The 23,652-nt window shown below is 44.4% G+C and overlaps 2 protein-coding genes across 4 annotated transcripts in view; one reads left to right on the forward strand and one right to left on the reverse strand.

The window, feature by feature from the left end:
- Positions 1–208: 208 nt before the first annotated feature.
- Positions 209–13,423, reverse strand: LOC137375726 (uncharacterized). Its single transcript, XM_068043112.1, has 7 exons — positions 13,305–13,423; positions 9,156–9,246; positions 9,045–9,068; positions 7,876–8,072; positions 6,862–6,946; positions 1,870–2,081; positions 209–311 (listed from the first exon to the last, which is right to left on the reverse strand). The coding sequence occupies exons 1-7, from the start codon at positions 13,421–13,423 to the stop codon at positions 209–211; spliced, it is 831 nt and encodes a 276-aa protein (XP_067899213.1).
- Positions 13,424–16,349: 2,926 nt separating this feature from the next.
- LOC137376070 (histidine--tRNA ligase, cytoplasmic-like) overlaps positions 16,350–23,652 on the forward strand; it is a 48,465-nt gene continuing 41,162 nt past the window's right edge. The window contains exons 1-3 of one of the 3 annotated variants that reach the window (XM_068044080.1): positions 16,378–16,481; positions 18,264–18,653; positions 23,248–23,337. In XM_068044080.1, coding sequence (XP_067900181.1) covers positions 18,543–18,653; positions 23,248–23,337 — 201 coding nt within the window. In that variant the 5' untranslated portion in view covers positions 16,378–16,481; positions 18,264–18,542. Of the gene's footprint in view, positions 16,482–18,197; positions 18,654–23,247; positions 23,338–23,652 lie in introns of all 3 variants that reach the window. The other 2 variants (XM_068044081.1, XM_068044082.1) reach the window with 2 other exon arrangements.

Here is a 23,652-nt window from a genome sequence, read left to right on the forward strand (position 1 = left end):
AGTGGGGCTTCTTTTTGATGCAATGGAAAATTTACGATTCGTGCCCAAAATCCAAAAAACAAACTAAACACAAAAAATGTCAAACTTTATTTCTAAAATGTACAGTAATCTTTTAAAATTTCTTGTGTAAGCATGGTTGCAAATCTCTCACGTTACTATTTTGAGCATTGCTAACTTATGCACAATAGAATCTTTTGTGTATACATGTTCACAGAAACAGATTCCTGGGTAAAACCTCCAGTCGAATGTACTCGGCTAGTTGTTCCGGCCTAGTGATGAAGATTACTTTTTTGGCAGTGTTTTCATCCAACCTGAAAGAGAGCAGAGTTCAGAAATGTTCACATTCCAATTCAGCTAAAATACTAAACTTTTAGCCATGGCTCAGTGGGTAGAACACTCTCCTCTGAGTTACAAGGTTATAGGTTGAACTCCTCACTCCCAGAGACTTGAGCACAAAATCGAGGCTGGCACTCCTGTGCGGTACTCTGGGAGTGCTGCACTGTTGGAGATGCCATTTTTCACGAGACATTAAACCAAGGTGCCCTATCAGCGCTCAGGTGAATGTAAAAAAGTCCCATGGTACTATTTCGAAGAAAAGGGAGTTCTTCCCAGTGACTTGCCAATATTTATCCCTCAACCAACATCACTAAAAATAAATCAGATTATCTGGCCATTGTCATGTTGCTGTTTGTGGGAGCTTGCTGCATGTAGATTGGCTGCTACATTTCTTACAATACAACAGTGGCCAAACTTCAAAAGTACTTCATTGGCTGCAAAGCACTTTGGGACATCCTGAGGTCATAAAAGGTGCTATATAAATGCAAGTCTTTCTTCGAAACTGATTTGGACTGTCAGTTTAGCTTAGTTGGTAGCACTCTCCCCTCTTGACTTGAAGGATGTGGGCTTGAGCCTCACTCCAGATCTGACGCTCCCAGTGCAATATTGAGAGAGTGCTGCACTGCTGGAAGTGCCGTCTTCTGGATGAGATGTTAAACTGAGGCCCCGTCTGCCTGTCTGAATAATGGTGCTATTTGAAGAAGAGCAGAGGAGTTTTCCTGCATCACCACTGACATCTTCAAAAAATAGATTCACTGGTCTTTGGTTTCATTTTCTGTTTGTGCGATGGCACAGTGACTGCTGTGTTTGCCTACACAATAACTGTGCCTACATTTGTAAAGTAACTAGTTGGCTATGGTGTTTTGGGACTTCCCAAGGCCCTGAAAGATGATTTATAAGTGGAAGTTCCTCCTTTACCATGGAGTTGTGGTTACCTCATTTGCATGCGTTTTGTCTTTCATACATGAGTGGGCACTGATTGGCCTTGCCCATAAGAATGCAGCGAGGCGTGGAAAAAAAAAAATCACTAAAACGGATGAACTGATCATTATCTCATTGCTGTTTGTGGGAGCTTGCTCTATGCAAATTATCTGGAGTGCTTCCTCTATTACAACAGTGACTACACTTCAAAAGTACTTTGTTGACTGTAAAGCGCTTTGGGATGTCCCGCGGTCATGACAGGTGCCATATAAATGCAAGTTCTTATTTGTCTCAGCACCTTCAGAGGAGGGGAGAAAATTGAGGGTAAATGCTCTTCTGATGGAAAATGCAAGTTTTTTTTTGCTCTTTATATAGGGAGGGGGACATTAACGCTCTGGCTCTTGACTACTCAGTTATCCATTAAATTATCTGTAAGGATGACTAGAATTTTTTCCTCTCCTTCACTGTATGGGTTTTGTTGGTCATCTGCATCTCCCTGGTTTAGGTTCCACCCTAGTTACAGCAGGAGTGAGACCCCCACCCTCCATCCCTGACCCCTCCCAGCCACACGTTATCACCTAATAAGGTTTTATTCAGAAAAAAAAGACATACCAACTGCGTATAATTACCCAGCAGCCACTGAAAAGCACCGGAGGGTTAACGATGAGCCAAATGCCTAGTCGCTCTGGGTAATAATTGGACAGCAACCAGATTAAATTCTTCACGAATTGGTAATCCATGCTATTCATCGAGAAGTCTTTCATATCAAATACAATACAGAAGTTGTCACATATAGCATCGTCACACTGGTTGCCTGCGGCTTCCTGCAGAGTACAGAACAGATTAAAAGAGAGGGCCGTTTAATGGCTAGGATGTTTGGTGCTGTTTCTTTGACCTCATATTAACTCACAGTATTAGCGTCTTGTGTAACTTTTCTCTCTTACCCCCCACCCCCACCCCCCCTCAAACTCATTCCTCCTTTCTTGAAGGCATCAACAGCCTGGGGGGTTACCATTCACCAGAAACTGAACTGGAGTAGCCATATAAGTACTGTGGCCTCAAGAGCAGGTCAGGTTGGGAATTCTGTGGTGGGTAACTCATCTCCTGGCTCTCCAAACGGTGTCCAGCATCTACAAGTCACAAGTCAGGAGTGTGATGGATTACTCTCCACTTGCTTGAATGGGTGCAGTTCCAACAACACTCAAGAATGCCATCCAGGACAAAGCAGCCCACTTGATTGGCACTCCATCCACCACCTTCAACATTCAGTTCCTCCACCACCCACGCACAGTGGCAGCATAGTGTACCATCTATAAGATACACTGAAGCAACTCACCAAGGCTCCTTCGACAGCACCTTCTAAACCTGCAAGCTCTACCAACTAGAAGGACAAGGGCAGCAGATGCATGGGAACACCACCACCTGCAAATTCCCCTCCAAGCCACACACCATCTGACTTGGAACTACATCACTGTTCCTTCACTGTCGCTGGGTCAAAATCCTGGAGCTTCCTCCCTAACAGCACTGTGAGTATACCTACACCATATGGACTGCATCACCACCACCTTCTCGAGGGCAATTAGGGATGGGCAATAGGCAATGGCCTAGCCAGCGATGTTCACATCCTGTGAAAGAATTTTTTAAAATGATGATCTACCCTCCGAGTAACTGCCGTTTTTGTGTGTGCCAGCTGTGGCTCAATTGGTAGCATGCTTGCCTGAGTCAGAGTGGGTTCAAATTCCACTCTGAAGATTTCAGTACATTTCTCCAGCGATAGTACTGAAAGATGCACTATTAAACCAAGGCTCTGTCTGCCCTTTCAGCTGGATGTAAAGGATTCTTGGACACTATTTGAATACAGCTAGGTCTATCTAGTCTTGATTAATATTTAACATTAACCCATATCACTAAAACAGATTATCTGGTCATTGTCACAAACTTTGATTTTAAACACGCCCAATGCCCCACTCTCCCCCCCATCTCCTATCCGCTTCCTCCAATCCTAAATGAGGGCACCTGCAGTGTGGGAGCTTGCTGTGTGCAAATTGGCTCCCATGTTTCCTACAGTATCACAGTGACTAAACTTCAAAAGTTTTATTTATTTGGAGATACAGCACTGTAACAGGCCCTTCGGCCCACCGAGTCTGTGCCGACCAACAACCACCCATTTATACTAACCCCACAGTAATCCCATATTCCCTACCACCTACCTACCTACACTAGGGGCAATTGACAACGGCCAATTTACCTATCACCTGCAAGTCTTTGGCTGTGGGAGGAAACCAGAGCACCCGGCGAAAACCCACGCTGTCACAGGGGGAACTTGCAAACTCTGCACAGGCAGTACCCAGAATCGAACCTGGAGCTGTGAGGCTGCGGTGCTAACCACTGCGTCACTGATGAAATATCATCCACCTAAAATGTTAGCTTTGTTTCTCTCTCCACCGCTTCTGCTAGACGTGCTAAATAATTTCAGCATTTTCTTTCTTTATTTCAAAAGTACCTCATTGGCTGTAAAGCACTTTGGAATGTCCTGAGGTCATGAAAGGTGCTATAGAAATGCAAGTTTTTTCCCCTTTTTTTATTGGAAGTGAAGAATGATCCTAATCTGACTCTCATTCAATGGACTCCACTCAACTAAGAGCTTTCCACCAAAATGGGGGTTTTTCTCACCTCAATGCCTGGGTCTGTTGTTGACATATTGATAGAGATTGATTGCTATGATTAGTCAATAACTCCATTATCATTGTACCATGCAACTAGCAGGAGTGCAGAAGGCGAACTCGTTGGACTTTGATCATCTAGAAATTCGTGTTGCACGCACCCACCCACCCCCACCACCCCCCCCCCCCCCCACCCACCCCCACCCCCATGCCAGCTGAGATCAGCTTACTTAACATGTACTGGGGACTGATTTGCAGGGTTATACAGAAAAATCTGATGTGTAGGACTAAATTGGACAGCTCTTTCAAAGAGCTGGCACAGGCATGATGGATTGAATGTCCTCCTCCTGTGCGATTCTATGACTGAATGAGTCATGTGCAGGGGGAGGAGGAAGGTCAGGAAAGCCATGGTGGTAGACGACTCAATAGTTAGGGGAACAGACAGGCGTTTCTGTGGCCGTCGACGTGAATCCAGGAAGGTGTGTTGCCTCTTGGTGCCTGGGTCAAGAATGTCTCTGAGCAACTGCAGAACATTCTGAGGGAGGAGGGTGAACAGCCAGGGGTCATAGTCCATATTGGTACCAATGACATAGACAGAAAGAGGGATAAGGTCCTGTGGGCAGATTTCAACGAGCCAGAAAAGGAATTAAAAAGTAGAACCTCAATAGTAGTCATCTCCATAGTACTCCCAATGCCATGTGCAAGTGAGTACAGAAATAGGAACAGAGTGCAGCTGAATGCATGGCTGGAGAGATGGTACAGAAGGGAGGGCCTTAGATTCAAGGGGTATTGGGACCAGTTCGGGGTCAGTGGGACCTGTACAAGCCGGATGGCTTGCACCTCAATGGAATTAGGACAAATATCTTGACTATGAGGTTTGCTAGTGCTGTTGGGGAGGATTTACACTAGCTTGGTAGTGGAATGGGAACTTGAGCGTAGATTCGGAAGGAAGAGAAGCAAAACTGCAAATAGAAGGCAGGAAATTAGAGAACAATTATGGAGGGTCGAGGAATCAAAGAAATTAAGATAGACAACAAAGGTGTTCTTCAGTGCTAAATGGTATATGCTTCGATGCAAGGAGTCTTGTGAATAAGGCAAATGAGCTGAGGGCACAGGTAGACACTTGAAAGTATATTATAGTGAGAAATGGCTTAAAGAAGGGCAGGAATGGCAGCTCAACATTCCGGTTTACAGGGTTTTCAGGCGGGATAGAGAGGGGGATATAAAAGGAGGGGGTGGGGTCGTAATATGGGTTGAAGAAACAATCACAGCTGTAAGGAGGGATGATATGCTCGAAGGATCATCAAACGAAGCCATATGGGTTGAACAGAGGAACAAATAATGGGCAATCACTGCTGGGAGTGCACTACGCACCCCCAAACAGTCAGAGGGAGTTAGAAGAGCAACAAATTGCTGAAAAGTGCAGAAACAAAAGGGCAGTAATAGGGGATTTCAACTTTCCTAATATCAACTGGGATAATTTCATTGTGAAAGGTACGGAGGGGGCGGAATTCTTAAAATGTATTCAGGAGAACTTTTTTAGCCAGTACATAGCAAGCCCAACAAAAGAAGGGGCAGTTCTGGACTTAGTTTTAGGGAATGCATCTGGGCAGGTGGAAGGGTATCAGCGGGGAGCATTTCAGTGGTAGTGGTCATAATTCAGTTTGATTTAGATCCAAAATTGGCTCAGTGGCAGGAAGCAAAGGGTTATGACTGATGGGTGTTTTTGTGACTAGAAGTCTGTTTCTAGTGGGGTTCCATAGTGCTCAGTACCAAGTCCCTTGCTGTTTGTGGTATGTATCAATGATTTGGACTTAAATGAAGGGGGCATGATTAAGAAGTTTGCAGACGATATGAAAATTAGCTGGGCGGTTGTTAGTGAGGAAGAAAGCTGTAGACTGCACAAAGATATCAATGGACTTGTCAGGTGGGCAGAAAAGTGACAAATCAAATTCAATCCACAGCAGTGTGAGATAATGCATTTGGGGAGGACAAACAAGGTAAGGGAAGACACATTAAATGATAGGATTCTGAAAAGTGTCGAGGAACAGAGGGATGTTGGAATGCATGTCCACAGATCCCTGAAGGTAGCACAACAGGTAGGTAAGGTTATTAAGGAGGTATATGGGATATTTTCCTCTATTGGCTGAGGCCTAGAATATATGAGCAGGGAAGTAATGCTAGAACTGTATAAAACACAAGCTAGACTGGAGTGAGAGTCACCACATTATAGGAAGTTTGTGATCATACTAGAGAGGGTACAGAAAAGATTTATGAAAATGTTGCCAGGAATGGTGAATTTTAGCTATGAGGAAAGATTAGATAGGCTGGTTTGTTTTCTTTGGAACAGAGGAAGCTGAGGGGAGATTTAATTGAGATGTATAAAATTATGAGAGGCCGAGATAGAGTAGATAGGAAGACCTAATTCCGCTAGCAGAGAGGTCAATAATCAGGGGGCATTGATTTAAAGGAATTGGTGGAAGGAGTAGAGGAGAGTTGAAAATAATTTTTTTCACTCAGTGGGTGATGGGGGTCTAGAACTTACTGCCTGAAAGGACGGTTGAGGCAGAAACCCTCATTGCATTTAATAAACATTTGGATATGCACTTGAAGTGCTGTAACCTACAGGACTATGGACCAAGAGCTGGAAGGTGGGATTAGACTGGAGAGCTCTCTCATGGCTGGCACTGACATGATGGGCCAAATGGCCTCCTTCTATGCCATTAATTGTTCTATGTTTCTATGAATCATGGGGGAAGCTGAAGGAGATTAGGAATGTTAATTGAGTGACACTTAAAATACCATTTAGATTCTCAATCTTCAACATTCAAAGACAATACTCTTAACAAGCATTCATTATAAGGGGTAAAGTAATGGATCTTCATCAAACTGGAATGTCTCAAATGTTCCTAAAATTTGCTGACTTGCAGGCTAAACTCACCAAAAGATATACAATGAATTTCATAAGACTTTGCAAGTTCCGGTCCTTTGATTGATGGAGTTTGGCTGTTACCAGTAAGATAGGCCTGAGGGAATAAAATCATAACTTTATGTCCCTGCTGTTAAGTGTATAGTAATTGAGTGTTTCAATGTAATCAGGAGGTGGCCATTAACTGGGAATTCATTTGTGCTTCTATATATGTGAGCAGAGTGAAACTGTGGTTGTTGGGTTTGGAATTGCAAGTTTATCATGTATATCTCCGTAAATAAAAATTTATAAAGTGTGTAAAGATTAGGCTCCAGTTCTATCCGACACCACCTGGAATAGAATTCCTTCAGCACCCACTTCAGTGTTCACCTCTGTAAGTTCTTGGACGACAATGTAGTTAATGACGAGGAGGCAAATTGGCCCATTGTGGGTGTCAACCTTGCTAAGTGGGCAACACTCTCACCTCTGAGTCAGAAGATTGTTGGTTCATAGCCCCACTTCAGAGATTGAGCCCACAATCTAGACAGACACTCCCAGAACAGTACCGAGGGAGAGCTGCACTGTTGGAGGTGCTGTCTTCCAGAGGAGACATTAAACCAAGGAGCTGTCTATGCTTTTAGGTGGATGTAAAAAATCCCACAGCCACAATTGAAAGAAAAGCAGGGAAGTTCTTCCCGGTGTCTTGGGCCAATATTTATCCCTCAACCAACAACATAAAAAAAAAGATTATCTGGTCATTTATTTAATTGCTCTTCACCTCATTGGCTGTTAGTCCTCATTGGGACATCCTGCAGTCTTGCTCTGTAAATGGGAGTTATTTCTTTAAATTCAATACGCCCCCACTCCCGTTAACTGTGTGTTGGACATGTTTCAGTATTTTAATATACAATGCGATTTAAGAGTGAAGGAGACAGCAAAGGTTTCTCATCTTCACTTTTCTGATGATGACCTTTTGTTTTAGATTTTTTTCCCTCCCTTGCTGTTTTAATGAAAGAACCCAGTTACATAAAGGGTGAGGATACCTGCCTGCCAGCATTGTCTTTCTCCTCCAGCAATACTGCTTTCCCAGTTCTCAGTTCATTCTTGATATCCGGGTCTTCAACTGTAATCGAGTCAACGCCAAATTCCTTCCTCCATTTCAAGTAACGGAGGATCGCGTTGAAGGCCTGATCGACGGATCGGAAAGCTCGCAGGAACCTTGCAAATGCTTTGTCGTTCAGATCCTGCAAAACATCAGTCAACGTTCAGGAATGCCACACGGCACAAAGATTTCTCAGCAGAGGTTTGCATATATAAAACGTAAAAACATATGATGGCAAATGATGTAAAACTAGTTATTTTTGTGCTCATTTTTTACGGGACTGCCGACTTTGCAAATACAGGAAGTTAAATATTCTTCGATGACGTCCATTTATTCCTCCGCCTCCTGAGCTCTTTTTGAGTGACAGCTCAAAAGGGCACTGTCCACACTCCAAATGGCCTTCTGCATGGTTGGGTTTAGAGTGTGTGCACCAGTGGGGATTTTAACACCTGGGAGGGATCACAGACCAGCCTGGTCCTATCCATGCACATATATTTTGAATATTGGTCATGTGACTGTGTTTCTGTCAGCTTTGGCTCAGTAGCTAGAACTCTCACATCTGAGTCAGAAGGTTGTGGGTTCCAGACCTGCTCCAGAGACTTGAGCCATAATCAAGGCTGACACTCCAATGTGGTGCTGAAGGAGTGCTGCACTGTCGGAGGTGCCTCAATTGAGACATTAAACCAAGGCCCTGTCTGCCCTCTCTTAGGTGAATGTAAGATATTCCATGGCACTATTTCAAAGAAAAGCAGGGGATTTCTCCTTGGTGTCTTGGCCAATATTTATTCCTCCACCAACACCTAAAACAGAATATCGGGTCATTTTACATTTCTGTTTATGGGAGCTTGCTGTACACAAATGTTTCCTACATTACAATAGTGACTATAAATCAAAAGTACTTCATTGACTGGAAAGCATTTGGGACGGTTCTGAGGTCATGAAAGATGCTGTACATAAATGTAGGTTCGTTCTTTCTTTAAATCCACCTCCCAGTGCACAGTCTATCTCCAGCCACATCACATAATATTCAGTCGTGATTATCCTGAACCTAAACTTCACATGAGATATTTTCATTAGACAATTCAATGTTGTGATTTACAAACCGAGTCCCTACCTTTGGAAACGTATTGCACAGACCCTGGAAAAGAAAATAAACAAGATATAAAGATTGAGATTATTTTTGTTAATTAATACTGAGACTCAGAGAGAGGTAAAACAATAATACCTTTGCCTTTTGCTCTAGCAGAACTTTATTCTCCTCTGAGTCTGGTGCAGTTGGACAAGGTCTTTCTTCAGACGTAAGGCTTTCATTTTCCCTAATAAAATTGTAAGACATTTAAAAATTGTAATGATGTATCTGCAGTGGTTATCCAATATGGAACAGAGAGGTACAAGTTTTATTCCGCAAGTGGGCGGCACACTGGCGCAGTGGTTAGCACCACAGCCTCACAGCTCCAGCGACCCGGGTTCAATTCTGGGTACTGCCTGTGTGGAGTTTGCAAGCTCTCCCTGTGTCTGCGCGGGTTTCCTCCGGGTGCTCTGGTTTCCTCCCGCAGCCAAAAGACTTGCAGGTTGATAGGTAAATTGGCCATTATAAATTGCCCCTAGTATAGGTAGGTGGTAGGGGAATATAGGGACCGGTGAGGATGTGGTAGGAATATGGGATTAGTATAAATGGGTGGTTAATGGTCGGCACAGACTCAGTGGGCCGAAGGGCCTGTTTCTCTAAATCAAATAAATCAAATCAAGTTTTGCATTTGTTCCATCCAGAACATAAATTCTTCTCGGAACCATCCCTCTGACAGGAATAAAGGAATCTTTGCACTGAACCAATAATCCATTCATGTCCAATTTTTTTTTATTTGTTCAGGGGATGTGGGCATCACTGGCAAGGCCAGCATTTATTGCCCATTCCTAATTGCCCTTGTGAAGGTGGTGGTGAGCTGCCTTCTTGAACTGCTGCAGTCCATGGGGTGCAGCTGCATATGTTGCATATGAACGTGGGCTCCTTCACTATCTGAGGAGTCGTGAAAGGTGCTGAACATTGTACAATTGTCAGCGACCATCTCCACTTCTGACCTTATGATGGAGGGAAGGTCATTGATGAAGCAGCTGAAGATGGTTGGGCCTAGGACACTACCCTGAGGAACTCCTGCAGTGATGGCCTGGGACTGAGATGATTGACCTCCAACAAGCACAACCATCTTCCTTTGCGCTAGGTATGACACCAACCAGTGGAGAGTTTTCCCCCCAAGATTCCCATTGACTCCTGTTTTGTTCGGGCTCCTTGATGCCATAACTCGGTCAAATGCTGCCTTGATGTCAAGGGCAGTCACTCTCACCTCACTTCTGGAGTTCAGCTCTTTTGTCCATGTTTGGACAAAGGCTGTAATGAGGTCAGGAGCTAAATGGCCCTGGCGGAACCCAACTGAGCGTCAGTGCGCAGGTTATTGCTCAGAAAGTGCTGCTTGATAGCACTGTTGACGACCCCTTCCATTACTTTGTTGATGGTCGGGAGTTGACTGATAGGGCAGTCGTTGCCCAGGTTTGATTTGTCCTGCATTTTGTGCACACGATGTATTTTTCACATTGCTAGGTAGATGCCAGTGTTGTAGCTGTACTGGAACAGCTTGGCTAGGGGCGCGGCTAGTTCTGGAACACAAGTCTTCAGTACTATTTCCGGAATGTTGTCAGGGCCCATAGCCTTTGCAGTATCCAGTGCCTTCAGCCATTTCTTGATATCACTTGGAGTGAATCGGATTGGCTGATGATTGGCATCTGTAATGCTGGGGACCTCAGGAAGCACTTCTGGCTGAAGATGGATGCAAATGCTTCTGCCTTCTCTTTTGCACTGATGTGCTGGGCTCCTCTATCATTGAGGATGGGGATATTTGTGGAGCCTTCTCTTCCTGTTAGTTGTTTAATTTTCCACCACCATCTACGACTAGATGTGGCAGGACTGCAGAGCTTAGATCTGATCTGTTGGTTGTGGGATCGCTTAGCCCTGTCTATTGCATGCTGCTTCCGCTGTTTGGCACGCAAGTACTCCCGTGTTGTAGCTTCACCAGGCTAACAGCTCATTTTTAGGTATGCTTGGTGTTGGTCCAGGCATGCCCTCCTGCACTCTTCACTCAACCAGTGCTGGTCCTCCGGCTTGATGGTAATGGTAGAGTGGGGGATATGCCAGGCCATGAGGTTACAAATTGTGGTTGAATACAATTCTGCTGCTGCTGATGACACACAGCGCCTCATTGATGCCCAGTTTTGCATTGCTAGATCTATCCAATTTAGCACGGTGATAGTGCCACATAGCACGATGGTGGGTACCCTCAGTGTGAAGACAGGACTTTGTCTCCAAAAGGACTGTGCGGTGGTCACTCCTACCAATACTGTCATGGACAGATGTATCTGCGGCAGGTAGATTGGTGAGGACTAGGTCAGGTAGGTTTTTCCCTCTTGTTGGTTCCCTCACCACCTGCCGCAGACCCAGTCAAGCATCTATTTCCTTTAAGACTGGCCAACTCGGTCAGTAGTGGTGCTACCGAGTCACTCTTGGTGATGGACATTGAAGTCCCCCTCCAAGAGTACATTTTGTGCCCTTACTGCCCTCAGTGCTTCTTCCGATTGGTGTTCAACATGGAGAAGCACTGATTCAATAGCTGAGGGGGGTGGTAGGTGATAATCAGCAGGAGGTTTCCTTGCCCATGTTTGATCTGATGCCATGAGACTTCATGAGGTCTGGAGTCAATGTTGAGGACTCCCAGGGCAACTCCCTCTCGACTGTATACCACTGTGCCGCCATCTCTGCTGGGTCTGTCCTGCTGATGGGACAGGACATACCCGGGGATGGTGATGGTGGTGTCTGGGACATTGTCTGCAAGGTATGATTCTGTGAGTATGACTATGTCAGGCTGTTGCTTGACTAGTTTGTGGGATAACGTTCCCAATTTTGGTATATGCCCCCAAATATTAGTAAGGAGGACTTTGCAGGGTCAACAGGGCTGGGTTTGCCATTGTCGTTTCTGGTGCCTAGCGATGCCCGGTGGTCCGTCTGTTTTCATTCTTTCTATTAGACTTTGTAGCGGTTTGAGACAACTGAGTGGCTTGCTCGGCATTTCACTCAACCACGTTGCTGTGGGTCTGGAGTCACATGTAGGCCAGACCAGGTAAGGACAGCAGATTTTCTTCCCTAAAGGACATTCGTGAACCAGATGGGTTTTTACAACAATCGACAATGGTTTCATGATCACCATTAGATTAGCTTTTCAATTCCAGATTTATTAATTGAATCCAAGTTCCACCATCTGCCATGGTGGGATTCAAACCCATGTCCCCAGAGCATTAGCCTGGGCCTCTGGGTTACTAGTGTAGTGATATTATCATCATGTCACCCCCTCCCCTCCCACTTCTGTCTGCTGGCCCCTCTGCTAATCTTTGAATGCTGATTGCTGGGGCCTAAGAGGTGCCTGTTCTATATGCATTTGTATAGCATCCTTAACATCACAAAATGTCCCAAAATGATTCACAGGAGCGTAATCAGACAATCACTGAGTCTAAAAAGGAGACATTAGGACAGGTGACCAAAAGCTTGGTCAGAGAGGTAGGTTTTAAGGAGCATCTTAAAGAAGGAGAGAGGTTTAGGGAGGAAATTACAGAGCTTCGGGTCCAGATGACTGTAGTCATGGCACCAATGGTGGGATGAAGGAAGTGGGAGATGCACAAGAGGCCAGAACTGAAAGAATGCAGAGTTCATGGAGGGCTGGAGGAGGATTCAGAGATAGGGAGCTCCAAGACTATCGAGGGATATGAACACAAAGATGAGCATTTTAAAACCATTTTTTAAAGCAAAAAAAATCTCAAAGTTCTTCAAAAAGAGGCATTGGGAAGTAGCTATTGAGTTGTACAGGAGAGATTAGAAAAAGTGCCGAAAAGCTTGATCGAACAGATGGGATACGTTATTTTCAAGGTGGTCAGGGAAAATTTAGGAAAGGAGTTCCTACAAGTAGTATCAAGTGATTGAAACTTTGCAACGAATGGTGGGGTAAAGGGAGTGGAGAGAGTCACTGTTGGCCAAAGTCAGAAAAATAGATTGGGCTGGACGTCCAATCTCTCCACATCTCCATCCCCTACCAGGATGGTCTGAGGGCTCTCTGCTTCTTCCTTAAAGAGAGGCCCAACCAGTACCCATCCCCACCATCCTCCTCTGCCTGGCTGAACTTGTTCTCACATTGAACAATTTCTCCTGCAACTCCATTCACTTCCTTCAAATAAAAGGTGTTGCTATGGGTACCTGCATGGGTCCTAATTATGCCTGCCTTTTTGTGGGACATGTCGAACATTCCGTGTTTCAGTCCTACTCATGCCCCTCCCTCACCTCTTTTTCCGGTACGTTGATGATTGTATCGGTGCCGCGTCCTGCTCTCGACCCGAAATGTAAAACTCCATCAACTTTGCTTCCAATTTCCCCCCTTCTCTCAACTTTACATGGTCCATCTCTAAAACTTCCCTTCCCTTCCTCGAATCCTATGTCTCCATCTCTGGGGATAGGCTGTCAACTAATATTCATTAAAAGCCCACTGACTCCCACGGCTACCTTGACTACACTTCCTCACACCCAGTTTCCTGTAAGGACTCCATCCCATTTTCCCAGTGTCTCTGTCTCCAACGCATCTGTTCTGATGATACAGCCTTCCACAACAGCGCTTCTGACATGTCTTCCTTTTTCCTCAACCAAGATTCCTCCCCACTGTGGTAGACAGGGCCGACAACTGTGTCTGACCCATTTTCCACAATTCTGTCTCACCCCTTCCCCTCACTTTCCACCCCACCAGCCTCCACATTCAAAAGACCATCCTTCGCCATTTCCGCCACCTCTAGCATGATGCCACCACCAAACACATCTTCCTCTCCCCTCCCCTGTCAGCATTCCAAAGGGATTGTTCCCTCTGTGACACCCTGGTCCACTCCTCTATCACCCCTGACACCTTGTCCCCTTCCCACAGCACCTTTTCATGCAATCGTAGGAGGTGTAATACCTTCCCTTTTACCTCCTCTCTCCTCACCATCCAAGGCACCAAACATTCCTTCCAGGTGAAGCAGTGATTTACTTGTACTTCCTTCAATTTAGTAAACTGTATTTGCTGCTCACAATGCAGTCGCCTCTACATTGGAGAGACCAAATGTAGATTGGGTGACCGCTTTGTGGAACACCTTCGCTCAGTCCGAAAGCATGACCCTGAGCTTCCGGTTTCTTGCCATTTCAACATTCCCCCCCTGCTCTCATGCCCACATTTCTGACCTTGGCCTGCTGCAGTGTTCCAGTGAACATCAATGCAAGCTCGAGAAGCAGCACCTGATCTTTCGATTAGGCACTCTACAGCCTTGTGGACTGAACATTGAGTTCAACTATTTCAGAGCATGACTGGCCTTTTTTTATTATTTTTTATTTCTTTTTAAAAATTATTTGAATTTATTTTTAACCATGTGCCTGTTTTCATGTTGTGCTTTTGGACGGAGCTGTTCATTATTCTGTCATTAACACTCTCTCTGAGCTAATGCTTTGTCTTTCACCACAACCATTGACACTATCTTTGCCTTTGTCCCATGACATCTTTGTTGTTTAATCTCTCTTGCCCTTTGCCCTATCACACACCTTCCATTTTGTTCTCTTCCCCACCACCAACCTCCCTCCCCCTCCCCTATCACTTGCTTAAAACCTAATACTTTTCTAACCTTTGCCAGTTCTGATGAAGGGTCACTGACCTGAAACGTTAACTCTGCTTCTCTCTCCACGGATGCTGTCAGACCTGCTGAGTATTTCCAGTACTTTCTGTTTTTATTTCAGAAAAACGGAGCATTTGGGAGTGGCTAATGAACTAGGTCACCCTTAATGCCAAAGGATTAAATTATGAGGAAAGACAGCAAAGTTAAAGTAAACAGATAGGTAGAACTTGCATTTATTTAGCCCCTTTCACAACCTCAGGATTCCCCAAAGCACTTTCCAAGCAATGAAGTACTTTTGAAGTGTATTCACTGTTGTAATGTAGGAAATGCAGCGGCCAATTTGAATATAGCAAGGTCCCACAAACAGCAATGTGATAATGATCAGACGATCTGTTTTAATGATGTTGCTTGAGGGATATATATTGGCCAGGGCAATGAGTAAATGCAATGCAAATGTAAAATTCACATTTCACAATCCAACAGCATTGGAATGTCCTGCTGTGATACTATAATTGTGATGGAAAATCCCAGTTTTTACAGTCTATTGCTAATAATTCACTTAATTTGTGCTAAAATATCATCCAATAATGTGGTTTAAGAATTTCAGCGAACACAGCAAAGTGAAAGTTTAGTGCTTTGAAAAGCAGAATTAAGCAGCTTTGAATGGAGACTATATATGTAATAGTATCTTTAAATGCTTATAGTCATGCACCCATTATTGTTACAGTAATTCTGTGACATACTGGGATTTCTGTGATGATAGCAGGATTTGCTCAGTTCTCATTCAGGATTTAGCTGGATTACGGTGCTACTATATACAATACCCTTATTGGCTACCTTGCCGAAGATGCCATTCCATTCTGACCCCGATGGTTTCTTGAAGTCATTTTATCTCCCACTATTTGCCTGGTGGTAAGTTGGATTTTTAGCAGAAACTTAACACAGAATCAGTGTCATTGTGCCGTCACTCGCTCTCCTGAGTGCTCACAATGGAACAATGCAATGGCAACATCCCCAGAACGTCAGCAACCAGGGGAATGCAGGCATTACAGGTTAAACTGCAACAGATTTCATGCAGAGTTAACGGGATTACGAATGGTTGCTATTTTATGGCTGTATAACATTACGTGGTTAACTTTTCTTGAAGCATAAGTAGAAAATAGGGAACCATTGCTGCAAAATTAATTTACATATGAAGGCTTTGGAGCTTCTAAAATCGTGTAAATACACCAAAACCTATAGGTTGGCTTGTTGTTAGTGTATTTTGGCATTAAATTGCATCTTCGCAACAACCTGCAGAATTATCCATGATACGCACGCGCGGATTCTTGAACGGAGGGGCGGGGCTTCTATGACAGCTGGGTCCCACATGACAGAGGGGCGCGGGGCGGGGCGAAGGGCGGGCTGTCCCATCACGGCGGCGCCAGGATTGGCCCGCGCGGCAAAACAGAGGGAGGCATCAGTGGGATGCGCTGGGGCGGGGCTTCGGTAACTGACATGAGTATGGGCGAGGCCGCAATGACTGACATATGCGGGCGGGGAGTGAGAGACTTGCGTGGGCATCAAACGTCGATGACAAGCGAGAGCGTGGGCGGGGCTACTGCGTCTAACGTCTCGGCCGCTGTCCTGAATGTGGGCGGGGTTTACGTGATTGCTGTTTTTATGTGGGCGTGTTCGGGGCTTGTTCTGTGATTGACGTGTGTGGGCGGGGTTTGAGTGTGGCCTACCGGCAGCTGGTTGAGAATTATTTTCCCTTTCACCGGCAGTCATGGCGGAGCAAGGGGAACGGGTGCGCAAACTGAAGAAAGCCAAAGCCCCTCAGGACCAGGTCAGTGACATGGTTACAGGAGCAGTGGGAAACTCCATTTCCAAATAGTTTAAAATAAAGGCTCCTGTGGCCTGTGAAGCCGCGGGCTCGAGTGGCGGCAGCAGCCGGGATTCATGGCCTCAGCCCCGTGGAAGGAGCGGATAGAGGCTGAGGATTGAGATCTGTTGCCATGGAGACTGAGGTGGTGCTCTGCCAGACAGTTAGGCCGCAGGTCTGATCCGCGGCCTGTGCTGAGGGAGCCGACCCCCACAGGGGAGCTGCAGCTCGGCTCTAGGTCAGGGTGTGGACCCGGCCAGTCAGTGCCGCTGGCAAGGGCTGTGATTCCTCCATGGTTGAATTGCCCGCTGAGAATCACTCATCTTCTCCCTTCCCCACCCATAGGCAGGTAGCTCACTGTCTCGGCTCACATCCTATTGGATCATACAAGCCAAGCTTCTACAACCTATCCTCATAACTTAAGCCCTTTACCATTCTGGTAAATCTGTACTGCACCCTTTCCAAGGCAAGTACATCCATCCTGAGGCGTGGTGTCCAATATTGAATGCAGTACTGCGGATGGAGGCTGATTAAGGCCCTGCTGAAATGAACTGTAGCTTCTGCACTCTGTATTCTTATGCGCTGAGATAAAGGCCTCATTTCGTTAGCGTTTTTGAATACTTAGAATGAATTTGACCTTTTGACAGATTAATGCTACTGGCTTGCAGTGAGCTGTACAGTCTGAGCTGGGACATCATTCTTGTTCTATAAATATTAGTTTGATATTTATAACTAATCTAAATTGCCATCCGCGTCCATTAACTCCATCTCGGAGTGTTCTTCATCTCCCATATACGCCCTATTCATTTTCCATTACCCCTCTCCCTGCACTTTCAGGAAATGAAATTTAAAACAAACAATAAAAATCACTATTGCAGTCTTGTTTTTTTAATGCTGAGTTGATCAATGCCTTTTTAATTGCATTATTGATAACAGTCTGGCTAATGTCAATGTCCATATGCATTGAACAACTATAACTGGAGGACATTTTCTAAATTAGGGAAAGATGCAGTTAGTAGTATATAAGCAATTATGAAATTCTATAATCCAGGTTACCCTTGGTCCTGTCTTAACTGAGATCTGTGTAATACTGAAATGTATATGTGGGTTTATTGGTGAATTGCTGGCATCCTTGGGACAGTGTGGATGATGCGACATTGTCAATTACAGAGAGGGTTCAAAGAAAAGTGGGAAAATGTGAACATAATTTTCAGAGTCCACTCCAATTTGAGTTTGTTCAGAAGTGATGGTGCAAGGAGAATTGATAAACCCTAACAGGACTGGCAGAACTTTGCCAAAAAATAAAAGTATGGGCGAAGGAAAATTAGATAAAGGACCGTAACAATTCAAAGAAATATGAAATTCGGGAGTGGGCGGGGCACTTGTGTTGCAGCACAAGTGTCTGCAAACAAGACAACGGTTAATCGTAAAATACTGATGGAATATTTATAAATTGGAATTAATTGATTGTATCCCGCCACCAAGCCATCAAATTCATGATGGTTGTAACGGTTTAGTACTGTAGTTATAGAAATAGTTCGCACCTATATCTGTGATATATGTTGTTGTTTCATGATTTTAGTAACTATACATGGGCTTAGCTATAACTATAAATGTGTTAGAGGCCCAGTGACTGGAAAGAAGTTCTTTCAGACCTCTGATTTGAAATCTGTTTTTCAGTTTAGTTAATTATCATTGTTACTCCTCTCCACCATGCTTTGCTGCCACACTATACCACTGGGTTAGTGGTAATTGCTGACCAGTTTTCTCCTGTTCCTTCATGCACGATCCAAATGGAAATTCCTTCTCCTTGTGCTGTGTAACTTTTGGACCTGGTGAATTCTGGACTCTGGATGGAATCTCTGGGAATGAAAATTTTAATGGGACTCGATGTCCTATCAACACCTTCCCTTTTGTTCTCTTTTGCCCCACGCCCATATTGCTTAATGGGACTTTGGTGATTATTGGAATTGAACTGGACTTGTGGAGCACCTTACCTTCTTGTGCACTGAACTTGAAACCAAAATGAACAAATTTGGAACAATCGCTGTGAAATACTGGTTTGGATTTCGCTGCTACCGGATTGGATACTGTAACACGGCTGCACGGGTGATGTGCTCTCTGCCGAATGAACAGGTGTGTAACTTTTAATGGGTGTTTTAGCTCGTCAATAAACAGGTCTAGCCACTATTTTAGTGCTTGGATGAACAACAATAACTTCTATTTGTGTAGTGCCTTTAATTTTCCTTATTTGTTCTTGGGATGTGAGTGTCACCGGCAAGGCCAGCATTAATTGCCCTTAAGCAGGTGATGGTTTGCTGCCTACATCTGAGTGACTTGCTAGGCCATGACAGAGGGCAGTTAAGAGTCACTATATTAGTGTGGGTCTGGAGTCACATGTAGGCCAGACCAGGTAAGGATGGCAGATTTCCTCCCCTGAAAGGAATTAGTGAACCAAATGGGTTTTTACAAGAATCCATTAGTTTCATGCTCATTGTTAATAAGACTCGCGTTTTATTCCAGATTTATCAATTAATTGAATTTAAATTCCCCCAGCTGCCATGGTGGGATTTGAACTCGTGTCTCTGGAGCATTAGGCCGGGCCTTTGAATTACTTTCCCTAAAACTTTGCCATTGGCCCCCTATTGTAATAATTAGTTCCAATGTGCTTCACAGACGTGTTCTAGATCAAAATTTGACATACAGCCACATAAGGCGACATGGGGCAGGTGGCCAAAAGCATGGTCAAAGAGGTAGCTTTTAAGGAGCATCTTAAAGAAGGAAAGAGAGGTGGAGACAATTAGAAAGGGAATTCCAAAGCTTAGGACCCAGGCAGCTGAAGGCATGGTCAATGGTGGAAGATGCGCAAGAGGCCAGAATAATTGGAGGAGATTACAGAGAATTATAAGAACATAAAATGCAGCGACTAGAAATTGCAGTCCAAGAGCCTCCCTTGCAGATTTTAACATTGCTGTAACTTTACAAAAAATTCCTCCATTGAGTGTACCTGTCATCTGATAAAGCCATCTGTTGATGGCTTCTGCAGGGAAGTCTATGGCCTTGGATATTTGCCTTCTCAGTTGAAGGAAAACCTGAATGGAGGTAGAAAGGCAGAGGGAGACTGCTGGCAGCTCCAGGGAGCTTGATATTCAATAGGCCAGCCCGTTTTCTTCCCTCGAAGCAATTCATTCAACATGCTAAGTAAAATGTTATGGATCATCAAGAAACTCAGCTTGTCCTTGAATGTTGCCAAAACTTGTATCAACCCACACCTGGTCAGCCAAACGTTCCACCCCTCATGTATGTTGAAGGCGAGGTTCTGGAATATGTTGAGCACTTCCCATACCTTGGCAGCCACCTCTCTAAAGGCCACCAGGGACGAGGAGATCCAACACTGGATCAGCTGCGCCAGCTCAGCCTTCTACAAACTACAACAGCAAGTGTTTGATAACAAAGACCTCTGCAAGTAACAAAAGTCCTATTGTATAGAACAGTTGTCATCACCACAGTCCTGGACTGCAGTGAGACTTGTACTCTGTGTCAGTGACACACAATAGTGCAAGAGAACTTTCTTCAGCAATGCCTCCGGGTTTAATGGGAGGACCGACGAACAAAGACTAGTGTCCTTCTTGAAGCCAGCTCCACAAGCATTCAGGCAAAACTCTGGCAAAAAATTCTGATGAAAGGTCACTGACCTGAAACATTAACTCTGCTTCTCTCTCCACAGATGCTGCCAGACCTGTTGAGTATTTCCAGCTTTTCTTGTTTTTATTTCAGATTTCCAGCATCTGCAGTATTTTGCTTTTATTTTCCTGCACAGTCAACTTTGATGGACTGGACACTGTGTCCGGATGGCTAAAACCATCTCCCCTGCCAAGTCTTGTTTTCTCAACTCTCAAAGGGCCAGTGTGCCAGCGTTTCAGGGGAGGACAAAAAAAAATGCTTCAAAGACACTCTGAAGCTCTCTTTGAAGCGCGGCAGAATTGACACTGATGACTGAGGAGCTTGCTACCAATTGTTAAAATGGCGTCTCCTTGTCCATCAAGCTGCATCATGCTTCGAGTCCAAAAGCCTTAACGATGAGGCAGAGCAGTGGCAGAGAAGGAAAGAAAAGGAAGCAAATCCTTCACTGTGAATCCCACTGCCTCGTGGGACATGTATGTACCAAAGATCTGCAGGTCGAGAATCTGCCTCTTCAATCACATGAAGATCCATGGCAGAAACTCGCAACCCAGAGTAGATGTCAGCCTTGAATCGAGGGACAGCCTACGACAATGATAATGTTACTAAAATGTCACGAGTAGCTTCCTGAACCTTAAAATCACACTCGCATCACATAGAACCTATACAATAAAAAGGCTTGCATCTAAGAAGCAACCACAGCATTTGCCTCTTTCAGAGCACTCTCATCTCTGGAACAAAACCTGATCAGTTCAAGTGACCACTTATCTGTTAAATTACAAGTCAAATGTCTCGAACAATTTTGTTTGGCGAATCAAAAACAGCAAATGAGGAATGAGCACCCAACCGACAGAAGTTGAGCAATCGGGTGCAGTGGTAATGTCACTGGACCAGTAATCTAGAAGGCCAGGCTAATGCCCTGGGTACATGGGTTCAAATCCCACCACAGCAGCTGGTGGAATTTAAATTCAATTAATTAACAAAATATTCAATTAATTAAAATCTGGAATTGAAAGCTAGTCTCAGTTTCATGGCATGTTACTATCATTGATTGTTGTAAAAACCCATCTGGCTCACTAATGTCCTTTAGGGAAGGAAATCTGCTGTCCTAACCCAGTCTGGCCTAGGGCGGCACGGTGGCGCAGTGGTTAGCACCGCAGCCTCACAGCTCCAGGGACCCGGGTTCAATTCCGGGTACTGCCTGTGTGGAGTTTGCAAGTTCTCCCTGTGTCTGCGTGGGTTTTCTCCGGGTGCTCCGGTGCTCCGGTTTCCTCCCACAAGCCAAAAGACTTGCAGGTTAATAGGTAAATTGGCCATTATAAATTGGCACTAGTATAGGTAGGTGGTAGGGAAATATAGGGATAGGTGGGGATGTTTGTTGGAAATATGGGATTAGTGTAGGATTAGTATAAAAAATGGGTGGTTGATGTTCGGCACAGACTCGGTGGGCCGAAGGGCCTGTTTCAGTGCTGTATCTCTAATCTAATCTACATGTGACTCCAGACCCACACAATGTGGCTGATTCTTAACTGCCCTCTGAAATAGCCTAGCAAGCCACTCAGTTTAAGGGCAATTAAAGATGGACAACAAATGCTGGCCTGGCCAGCGATGCACATGAAAGATTTAAAAACAAATCACAAACCAGCGAGTACCACAAAATGGGATAATCAAATCGCTTAAATAATTTCTTCACATTGCTGTCAGCTTCCATTTTCCTTCTTGTACAGGAGTGCAAAGGAAATTCAGATCTGTAACAGAGTAGATTAAAACTTACGCAATTCAGTATGCACTTCATGGTCAAGTAGCCTAATATCGTTTGCTATCGAGGCTCACTCTTGGGGAAGATATCTTGGCAACTGCAAACCTTTTTTGTAATTTAGGGATAGTATTGGTTTTTAGTTGCTGGCATCAGTGAGACATGCTATCCTGAGTCCTGCAGATCTCAAAGCCATGTCTATTTTGAAATGTTGGCGACCTGCAGAGACACTAAATGTTTTGTGTGTGCGGTTTGGACTATCTTTTAACGGTGTTGTTCCACATGAGTGGAATTTGAGTTCCAGTTTACCGTGACTTTCATCAGTACTAGAAATACAAAAAACTGATGGTCTTGAGTGTAAGGACAGCTCTTGCATTCAGTAATATCAGTGCACTATTTTGGGTTCTGGAAATATTTAAACTGGAATAAGTAGTTTTCAAATGTCTACAATTTGCAAAATATTCCCCCAGCCAGGGAGAGTCCGGATAAATTGTTGCTGTTATTCCTGTCAAACTATAGCAAATTCTCAGCTTCCTATTTACAGGGCGGCACAGTGGTTAGCACCGCAGCCTCAGAGCTCCAGTGACCCGGGTTCAATTCTGGGTACTGCCTGTGTGGAGTTTGCAAGTCCTCCCTGTGTTTGCTACTGCCTGTGTGGAGTTTGCAAGTTCTCCCTGTGTTTGCCTGGGTTTCCTCCGGGTGCTCCGGTTTCCTCCCATATGCCAAAGACTTGCAGGTTGATAGGTAAATTGGCCATTAGCAATTGCCCCTAGTATAGGTAGGTGGTAGGGAAATATAGGGACAGGTGGGGATGTGGTAGGAATGTGGAATTAGTGTAGGATTAGTATAAATGGGTGGTTGATGGTCGGCACAGACTCGGTGGGCCGAAGGGCCTGTTTCAGTGCTGTATCTCTAAACTAAACTTTAAATTAAAAAACTTGCATTTATATAATGCCTTTCACGACCTCAAGACATCCCAAAGCAAATGAAATACTTTTAAATGTAGTCACTGTTGTAACAGTATGAAACTTGGCAGCCAATTTGTGCATAGCAAGTTCCCCACAAACAGCAATGTGATAATGACCAGATAATCTGTTTGTGATATTGATTGAGGACTAAATATTGGCCAGGACACTGAGGAGAATCCCCTGCTTATCTTTGAAATAGGGCCATGGAATCTTTTATCTTTTACCAGAGATAGTTGGCAGAGAGCAGATATTAATGAAATTGTACACTAGTTGAAATCAAGATTTAGTTCACTGTATTTTCAATTTTTAAAATTATTTTATTCAGATTTCAGAGGAATCAGCAAAATTGGTGGAACTGAAAGCTCAGCATAGAACTAACGATGGGAAACAACAATTTGTACTCAAAACACCCAAGGTATGTTCAGTGTAATTGCAAGCAAGAGCTTCAGGAAGTGGTGGGTGCTCTGCTCCACTGTTGTAGAAATTTCCCTGTTCATGTTGCAGGTTACTTTCAGTAGCCAGATGGACCTTAACGCAACCGTGTTTATGTGCACAGAGGGAGCTGGGAACACTCCAGTTGACAAAAAGCCATGTTTATTTGCCATCTTTGCTTTCAATACAGATGGCATTTGTATTGTGGCAGCAGTAGCATTGAGAGTTTTTCATTATGGTGGGTGTGATTTTTAAAATTCTTACTGCAGTGCCACACTAGAGGAGGGTGCTTTTTTTG

Source organism: Heterodontus francisci, chromosome 12, assembly GCF_036365525.1.
Source record: "Heterodontus francisci isolate sHetFra1 chromosome 12, sHetFra1.hap1, whole genome shotgun sequence".
Taxonomy (NCBI): Eukaryota; Metazoa; Chordata; class Chondrichthyes; order Heterodontiformes; family Heterodontidae; genus Heterodontus; species Heterodontus francisci.

Bases quoted from the DNA above. Each gene is read 5' to 3' on its own strand.
- LOC137375726 (XM_068043112.1), bottom strand. From the start codon at position 13,423: ATGGACCATGTAAAGTTGAGAGAAGGGGGGAAATTGGAAGCAAAGTTG. The intron at 6,947-7,875 runs GCAGGTATCCTC...TTATTCCCTCAG, and splicing joins GAGAAAGACAATGCTGGCAG to GCCTATCTTACTGGTAACAG. The intron at 2,082-6,861 runs GTGAGTTTAGCC...TGTACTCTGCAG, and splicing joins AATTCATTGTATATCTTTTG to GAAGCCGCAGGCAACCAGTG.